The sequence below is a fragment of the Adiantum capillus-veneris genome, chromosome 16 (assembly GCF_014529385.1).
Source record: "Adiantum capillus-veneris isolate H3 chromosome 16, ASM1452938v2, whole genome shotgun sequence".
Classification (NCBI taxonomy): Eukaryota; Viridiplantae; Streptophyta; class Polypodiopsida; order Polypodiales; family Pteridaceae; genus Adiantum; species Adiantum capillus-veneris.
In genome coordinates this window covers 110,132,065-110,141,558 of record NC_140946.1, presented here as the reverse complement: position 1 = coordinate 110,141,558, position 9,494 = coordinate 110,132,065, and the positions used below count along the sequence as shown (strand labels likewise).

General features: G+C 42.5%; 1 protein-coding gene across 4 annotated transcripts in view; it reads left to right on the top strand.

The window, feature by feature from the left end:
• Positions 1-3,485, top strand: part of LOC147439636 (protein DA1-related 1-like) — a 5,727-nt gene extending 2,242 nt beyond the window's left edge. For all 4 annotated transcript variants that reach the window (XM_086485448.1, XM_086485446.1, XM_086485445.1 and 1 more), the window contains exons 5-12: positions 1-64; positions 167-250; positions 685-804; positions 1,499-1,708; positions 1,791-1,853; positions 2,360-2,478; positions 2,570-2,628; positions 2,764-3,485. The exon at positions 1-64 is cut by the window's left edge and continues 57 nt beyond it. In XM_086485448.1, coding sequence (XP_086341574.1) covers positions 1-64; positions 167-250; positions 685-804; positions 1,499-1,708; positions 1,791-1,853; positions 2,360-2,478; positions 2,570-2,628; positions 2,764-3,062 — 1,018 coding nt within the window. In that variant the 3' untranslated portion in view covers positions 3,063-3,485. The remainder of the gene's footprint in view (positions 65-166; positions 251-684; positions 805-1,498; positions 1,709-1,790; positions 1,854-2,359; positions 2,479-2,569; positions 2,629-2,763) is intronic.
• The last annotated feature ends 6,009 nt before the right edge of the window (positions 3,486-9,494 follow it).

Sequence of the window (9,494 nt, the reverse complement as noted above, 5' to 3'; positions counted from 1 at the left end):
TGCATTGTGGCACCCCCATTGCTTCCATTGCCATGGATGTAAGAGATTAATTGCTGACCAAGATGTAAGCTTCTTACCTTATGTATACAAGTTTCTAAACTACTTACCATGATTGCTTGAGCAATGTTATGGTTTCTCCCAACTCAACTTTGGTACCATTTCTCAGTTTTCGACATGGGGGAACCAGCCTTATCACAAGGTCTGCTACAGACAATTGTCTCTACCGAAATGCGATGTGTGCAAGAACTATGTAAGTAAGCATTGTTGTTTGTTGGTATTGGTTTTTATTAGACAGGAAAAACATTAGTGGATTTAACTTCCATCTGAATAAGTTTTAAGGCTTAAAGCAATAGTGGCTTTTACTACCATTCGACTAATGTTCAAGGCTTAAAGCATTACTGGGTTTTACTGCCATTTGAATTTAAGGTTTAAGGCTTAAAGCATTAGTGGCTTGAACTGCCATTTGAATAAGGTTTAAGGCTTAATGCATTCGTGGCGCTAACTGCCAGTTGAGTAGAGTTTAAGTCTGGTCTCCACATGCTGTAAAGTGGGCAATATGCATGCATATACAGGCTTCTCCTTAATTGTCCATAGAAACTATGTATTCTTTGCATCTATCATGGTATTTTGTATAACCATCCCAGTCCTTTTTAAGCAATACAAGCATGTCTTGATCCATAACAGGTCCCAGCCAACTCTGCAGGCTTGATAGAGTATCAAGCCCATCCATTTTGGCAGCAAAAATATTGTCCCAAGCATGAGACTGATGGAATCCCCCGCTGTTGCAGCTGCGAGCGTCTTGAAGTAAGTGACAAAAGAAAGGGAAATTTACTTCTTTGCAATGGGCACCAAGTGCTAAAGCAATATGTTTTGAAGCATACTCATGTATGTGGTGAAAATTCTTTGCACATATATATATATATAATGATGCTCCTTGTGATATGTAAGTTTTATCCATCTTGAAATTTTTGGGATTTTTTTGCAATACAATTTATGTGCATGCATGTTCTCTAAATATATGTGTAGCAAGTCAATTTCTTTTGTGTGCATGCATGTTCTTGGAATATGTGTGTAGCAAGTCAATTTCTTTCGTGTGCAAAGAACTCGATTAATGATGCTTAGTAAGGTAGTGTTTGAAGCGAACTATCCTATTCTTATTTGCATCCGGGGGCGGTCACTTCTTAAGACATGTATCATATCACATGAGTTAACTGGAGTGTTTGAAAGAAACTATCTGCATCCCGGGGTGGCCACTTCTTCATACACGTATCATATCACGTGAGTTAACTGGATTATCAATACTTAACAATGTATATTTTTATGTATACATTAGAGGGGGGTGGGAGTTTTTTGTATAGGCCCACAGTGAAAATATAACATGTATATTTTGGTATTCACGTGATATTTGGAGCTTTTGATGAGTAACTGCCTTGGAATTTGCATGAGGATGTTAGACAGAGTAAAAAAACTAACTTTTGTCCTCCTCTTGACAACTTAGAGCAAAGATGTACAATATGTATCTCTTGATGATGGGCGTAAGTTATGCTTGGAATGTTTGAGCTCTTCAATCATGGACACTGGGGAATGCCAACCACTTTATCAAGAGATTCGCGAATTCTATGAAGGCTTAAACATGAAAATCAGCCAGCCGATTCCAATGCTTCTTGTCGAAAGGCAAGCCTTGAATGAGGCAAAGCAGGGGGAGAAGGTATGTGCTTAAAATTCTTCCTTCCAAGGAAGCCTTAATTAGGGAATGGTGATAAATTAACCCTTCCTGCTCAATTTGATAGGGACAACACAACATGACAGAGACGAGAGGCTTGTGCTTATCAGAGGAACACATTGTCAGCACGGTGAGTGCCATCTCTAAATTTGATAATTTCGACATGCTGTTAGACTCATTGATCATTTCTGCGGCTCTCACCAAGAAGTTGTAAGTGGAATGGCCATTATGTTTCAGTTTATGTGCGCATGCTACACATGTTGTTTGGGTGGTCGAAATTGGTTGTTTACTTTCAAGAACAACATGTTTACCTGCATGTCGCATGCACACATGCTGTTTACTTGCAACAAGAACATGGTTTACATGCTATGTGTGCATGCTATGCACATCATGTTGTTTACTTGCAAGAACATGCATAAGTGGCACGTATACGTAGCACATTGCATTATGTGTGATTGATGTAAATAGACAGAGTGACTTTCTTTTAGGATCTTGTTTTGAGGACTCCATGATTCCATCCAAATGCTTCTTTATGCCCAAAAAGACCTTTCAGCTTTCAAGTTTATGCATCAAAACTATATTTTGGTAGCTCTAGCTTTGTTTTTGCTTGGAAGCTCAAATGTCTGCACGTGACAGATCATAAAAAGACCAAGGATTGGTCCTGGAAATCAAATGGTAGATATGAGGAAAGGGTCCACGAGTCTAAGGCGTTATTGTGAAGTAACAGCTATACTTGCATTATACGGCCTACCAAGGTTGTCAGAGAGCTTCATGTTCTGGTGTTTTATCCTTTGCTTTTCGACATATACTTGTTGATATCTGAGTTCTTGTGCCTGGCTGAGACAGATTGCTGACAGGATCGGTGCTAGCACATGAATTGATGCATGCATGGCTCCGTTTGAACGGTAATCTTGAAGTAAATTTCCAATGTGCTTCTAGCATTTTTGTATTAAATGACTTACAATTTGTTGTTGACAAAATATCAGCAATTTATTGAAACAAGTGTGTGTGTGTGTGTGTGTGTGTGTGTGTGTGGGTAGGTTTCCACAACCTTGAGACAATGGTGGAGGAAGGAATATGTCAAGTGTTGGCACACATGTGGCTTGAATCTGAGGTAATGGCAGGATCAGGTGGGAGCAGGTCTAATGGGTCCATGAAGTCCAAAGCTCCAAAGAGTACCATGGATAAGAAGTTAGGGGAATTTTTCCTCCAACAAATTGCCAAGGACACCTCGCCTATCTATGGCAAAGGTTTTCGGGCCGGACACGCTTCAATGATGAAATTTGGTCTCAGGCCCACTCTAGATCACATCCGAATGACAGGCAGTTTTCCTATATGATGAGACATCTTTTTCCCCTCTATAAGGCATCTACATCTGCAGTAGTGGACAGATTTACTAGCAATAATCCCAGGAGCTTTGACTTCTACCCATCTTCGTGCTACCATGCTCAAAAGCTCCTAATATCAGAAATCAAGTAACCGGCCGGCCCCCTTTCCGGGAGTGGCATCTTCTTTGTTTTGTCCGCAATACACAAGAATTTCATCTGAGGAGCTAGGAAAGATCAAAGTCTTACCTACAACCTCAATGTTTATCTCCTCATAATTCATTCACTTAACTTACAAGACACCTGATCACATTTTCCTCAATTGAAAGATACAAAACAGTACATTTTATAACTATGTTGAGCCCTTATTCACAAATAAAACCTTTGGCATGTTTACCATTGATAATAACAAAGGACTCTCCGATCTTTTCCTGCAATGCATGAATATGTAGGACTCAACAGCTTCATATAGGAATCCTTAGTGTAGTCATGTTCATAGGTCATTGTGACCTTGGACCAAGTTAATACACAAATAAGGACATAAACAAACTTTTCACTTCACTTGATGAGTAGTTCTTCTAAGAAGTTTGTTATGATATTATGTTTTTTCGATTGATGAGGCTCATTTTCCGTTTTTATGTGAATACAATGTTGACCTTAAATATTTGAGCAGAAAAGCGGGAACGGCAAGTCAAAGGACTCCATGTTCAAAAAGAGTATATAGCCCATATTCAGAAGCAACAGATCAAACTTTTGACATATGTTACAAATGTGGGCTGGCTACAATTGATAATTTGAAACTCTCTAGAGCTTGCAAGCCTTGCCACAATTGGTCATCAAAGGGGTCAAACAAATTATATATACCTTCATAAGTTCAGAATAGTCTGAATGAATTAAAAGAGGGGATAAAACACTCATAAAACTACAAAAGCAAGGAACACAAGAAAACCAAAAAAATAACAAAAGAGAAAGAAAACAAACAAAACAAAAGAAAAATCATTTTATTTGCTACTAAACAAAACTAGATAAAACAAACCATTATTTACTTTAAAAATGTAGGTCAAACAAATCATGTTGCAAGAAAATGCCAATGTAGGATAACTTACACACTTGAAGGAGTACCACACTCTAGCATACATATCCACAAATTTCCCTCAAAGTCTCCATGTATTTTCATGTTCTCCAAAGGGCTTTGATTTTCAATATTTCCCAGCTCCTAGACTTGGTCTGACATGCAAATATCCTTCATGTGCTTTTAAGCTGCATCAATTCTACACTTGCAGTGCATGCGACATCATTAAGTACATAGCTGTATCAAAGCACCAAAAAGATATATACTCTACAAAGACTCCAACTTCTGATACTTTCATACTTCCTAAAACCTACCCTTCCTAAAACCTGCCCTGTTTGGGTAGAGTTTCCTGATCTCCCTCTTGAGTACAGAGAGCACCTCAAGGTGATAGGGTCTAAGTTAAGAAGAGACCTAGGGGGTAGACCAAAGCGTGAGTATGTCCCTTCTTGGCACCCCCAAGCTTTTTGAGATGGACTTGAATCGTCCCATGCCAGAGGCTATTGACATATATCTTGACAATGGGGAAGGATTTGAACAAAAGATAGTCTACATGTATTTACCATCAGCATGCTTCCATTGCGGGACAAAAGCCATTTTGTGAGGGAATGCCCCATAAAGTTCCCTACACAGACTCAGCCTCAAGCCCCCCAGTTCAAACTGTTCATCAAGCAGCCCTCCTACTACACAAGCGAACATTGATCCCAAGGCTCAGGAAAACGGAAACCCTCAACTCCCTGTCAAAAATTTGGAACCACAGGCTAAAAATAATAGGTAAAAGCCCAAGAAAACCCTAGGAAACAGCTTTGCAGTATTGGCCGAGCTCCCTGACTGGGAACCATCCAGTGTAGACGATTCACAAATGGAAGAATCAGAAGATGAAATCAATTGCCCTCTTTAGGCTCAAGTGGAAAAGCTAAATGAGGCAATAAAGCTCATTCCACCCCGGATCTGAACAGGGGCAATCAACAAGAGCCAGTCCCTATGGACTCACAGAACGAAAATAAAAGGAGCAATGCAAATGCTTTAACCACCTGTTAACCCTCGTGGCTCACGGACACCCTATCGCCTACAACGGACGCCGTATTATTTATTTAGTAGAGTCGAGCACCGGGCTTGTCGGTCCAATAGGAAAAGGGTAGAGTGATCACCGATGAGAGGCGCACTCTAACTAGAACACGCAAGGGTTAGTTGGCTAAGCATGGGCGTCCAAATGTGAATGGGGCGAGCTCATATAAAAGTCACATGAACCTAAAATTGACCTATTCTCTCAGTGTGCAATAGAAGAAGTGCTCTTGCCCGATCTCCATCCCCATCTCCATTGTGTGCTCACAGGTGTGTGTGTGTGTGTGTGTGTGCGCGCGCTTGAGGGAGAGAGGGAGAGAGTGTGTGTGTGATCGAGCATTGCGACGGCACCTGCGGCGGCGAGGCGGTTGAGCGCAGTACGGCGGCGACTCCCTCTTCTTCGCGGCGAGGAAGCCTTCACGGCGACAAGCGCAGGGAGGTAAGTGACAAACCCCTGCTCTCTGTGAGCTTGCTAGGCCTGCTAGTTGTGTGCTTGCAGCCTTCGTGGCTCGCACACGGTGCTCGGCAAGTCCCTAGCTCCGACATGTGCGGTGGAGCGCACATTTTGGCGCCGCTGCGAGGGAGTTGCCCTGCACCAAGCTCCGGGAAGCACTCTGTGCTGCCCTGTGGAGACACCAAGCTTAAGTAGAAAGGTTGTGTTGTGTCGTGGGTTAGCTCATTTCGTTTTCTGCACAGTTAGCTCATTTCGGTTTTTGCACAAAAACAAAGAATATTTGTTCATTTCGTTTTCTGCACAGCTAGTTCATTTCGTTCTCTGCACAGCTAGTCCATTTCATTTTCAGCACAAAAACAAAGAATACGTTTTCTGCACAGCTAGACCATTTCGATTTCTGCAAAAAACAATTTCGTTTTCTGCACAGAAAAACTAAAAATAAAAAACAAAAATGATAGAAAACGTAAAAAATGCAATGGCAAAAAAATAAATTTGATTTATTGGCGGGGGGAATATTTTAAGTTTGTCCAAAAAGGTAGATCGGGATCGGGATCATTTGATGAGCTTGAGCTTGAGCTTGCGCTTGGCCTTAGTCTTGGTCTTATGATATAAGGTAAATGCTATTCACTATATATAGGCTAGTGCTCAAGTGAAAGGAGAAAGCATGCGGGGCAAAGCCTTCACCTTTCCCTCCACAAGTCACCCTTCAACTTTCTATTTTAAGCCATGTGCCCAAGTAGAAACTAGGAGAAATTGACTGATTTAGGGACTTTGGGAGCTTCCGATAGTCAAACAGTGTTCTGTAAAGTGCGCCTAGATCTCCTAAGCGATACGCTCGTTTCAAGCTATCATACGTCCCAAACCGTTTTTCGAACCTCAAAAAACATCAAAAACAAGAAAAAATCAAGTAGAAAACGGGGTACAAAACACCCACAAAACAAAGCAAGTAACCTTTGAGGGTACTTGCCGACACTTGTAGGGCGCCCAAAGCACATGTATCTACGCTCTGGTCGTGTGCTAGAGTCCGAATAACTAGCTAGTGCTTCGATTTACGAGGGTACTCACTATCCTTCCACGCTAGGGTCTACACCCTCGGCGGGGACCCAAGGTAGTGCAACTCAAGACCCAAATATAGCAGCTAGCGACTCTTCCTCTGACTACGATATTATGGAAGAGCATCTTACACAAAGCCCCTGGGGAACAAATGAAACCGTACCTAGCTGGGCCCAACAACCTAGAACTAGTATTTTTAGCCGTTTGATAGAAACTTTTAGTAGAGCTATGCGCTCTGAACCTGCGGCTAGTGAAGTAAACGAAGGGGGTGGGAAAGTAGAATCACTATTCACATCTCCTGTAGACCCCACACTCCCTCAAAGTGTCCACGTGGACATTCTACCTACCTCATTTAATGAGAGCCCTACCGAGCTACCACCTTCCAAAGTCGCCTCTAAGGTAGCGGTGACTAAAAGTCAAAACACGGGAAGCAACATTGCATCCACCTCACGGCAACCCTCTAGTACACCAAGTTTGGACGGAGTATTTCTCAATGAAAATTGGGAATATGACCTACACACAGAGACTTTGACCGACCTATACATGGGCTACACATACCATGTGGGTTGGTTAGAAGTTGTACAATCCACATCTAGTGCCACTAGTTTAGAGGAACAACAACACATGATCTGCAATGTCATCCATAGGATTATCCAGTCCGAGAGGCAAAATCGAGGAATGAACATACCATCGACGAGTCCGGTGCGATTTTTAGACACGGGCAAAGGGAAACAACCCACTCTATCACAAATGGAGACTCCCCCAGTGAGTCCCATCGATCCCCTATATGTTGTTTCGCCAGGGGTCTCAATGCAATCTGAGCCCACAAGTGATAGCTTTACTTTTCCAAGTCTAGCTCATCTTTCCCTGGATGACACCACGGATACCATGCCTACCCCAATGATGGGCATGCCAAGAAACACACCATGGACCTCATTTGTTAATAAAGCACCGCTACATGGAAGCTCAATGCCTGCAATAGTACCTACAAGTGCGTACCAATCGTATGCACCTATGGGTCCACGTACTCATGTAATCCCTACCCCTCCCATTGTTTCAACTACCTATGCTCCACAACCACAATACACAAGTTCTTATTTCCATGGGACTATACCGGCTAGCATTAGCATGCCACATCCGACGTCTGCTATGCCTAGGGCCACCCATATGAACTATGGACCACCACATGGCACAACATCGTACCCAACGTGGAACCCAAGGGCTTCCTATGCGCCAAGCCCAATGCCAATACCTACTCCACATGTAGTCTCTGGCGCACCTTCACCCGCGGTGCCTGCTCACTTAGGTGACTTGGCAACATTTGCTCAAGCTATTGGTCGATCTATTGCTGAGAATATGCTTAACACGCCTGATAGAGAGCCTAGAAGTAAGGCAGTACAAATAGCCAAGCTCACACAAAAATTTAGTGGAGACGGGGATGTGAGAAAGCATATCGAAGTGTTTGAACAAATATGCGATTCTCTAGGAGAACACAATGACCTACATAAGAGCAATGCTTTAAGCCTAACCTTAAGTGGAAAGGCTGGGGATTGGTATAGAAGCCTAAGGGTGGAAGAAAAAACGATTTACCCTACTCTTAGGAGACTGTTCTTAAAAGAATACATACGAGAGGGAGTGCTTTGGGGTGTAGCCTCTCAACTCCAGAAAGCCCAACGAGAGGAAGGAGAGTCGGTGAGAGACTTTATAAGTCGCTTGAAGCATTTGAATTCTCGTTGTAATCCAAATGAACGCTTCAACAATAACCAATTGCTTGATAGATTCATTAGGGGATTACGACATGAGGATATCTACAATGGTCTAGTCATTAGAGGTATCACCACTTGGGAAGCAATCACCACCAATGCGATCCAATTGGAGGATAATTCAATGATTCAAGGAGAAAGAGTGTCTGTTGAGACTAAATCTATTAGCTCGCAAGCATCAGGGCATCAGCCAATGACCCTAAAGCCTATTGCGCCAAAGATATCTGAGATGACTTTAGCAAATCTCACCAAGGCTATTCAAGAGAGTCTTAGAAACAATTGTGCTCCGCAAAACACTCATATGTATCCAAGAAGGGAGAAACAATGGTGTTCAGTATGCTATGGACCGCATAGTACCAGTGAATGCCCTACTTTTAGAGTAAAATTCAATGAGAATTGCAATGGATGTGGGAGGTATGGTCATCAAGCTAAGGATTGCATAGTATTTAAGCGTGCGATGGCCAATAGACCAACCTTAGCATGGACACACACCTCGAGTGTCTGCATTGATGCCGGCCCCATCTCTTGAACAAACATCACAACATATGGTCCCTAGGGCCCAAAATATTGTTCAAACAACACCCTTACCACCTCCAGTGCTAGGACCGCAACCACCACATCCGAGAATCACTTCTGTGAATCAAGTGGGTTGTGAGTCATCTATTTCTTGTTTGGAAGGCTATGAGGAAGTTATAGATCCTAATATGATGATATATCGCCTATGGGATGGAGGTGCTTGAAGAAAATCCACAATACTACATGGAGGACTATTGGGAACAAGTCAAACCTGTATATCAAGTAGCTGCTCTTGCGGCAAGAGGCCAAAATATCAACTACACTGCTAAGAGACCACCTCTTCAATGCTATGAGTGTGGAGGTCCACATCGTGTAGCCAAGTGTCCTATTAGGCTACAAAAGAACGCCACACTAATGCAAACCAATCAAGTGAGCACGTCTACAATGCCGATACTCATGTGTAATCGATGTGGCATAGATCATTTGATTGCCCAATGTTCAAATAATCCAAATGCACCGAAGATCA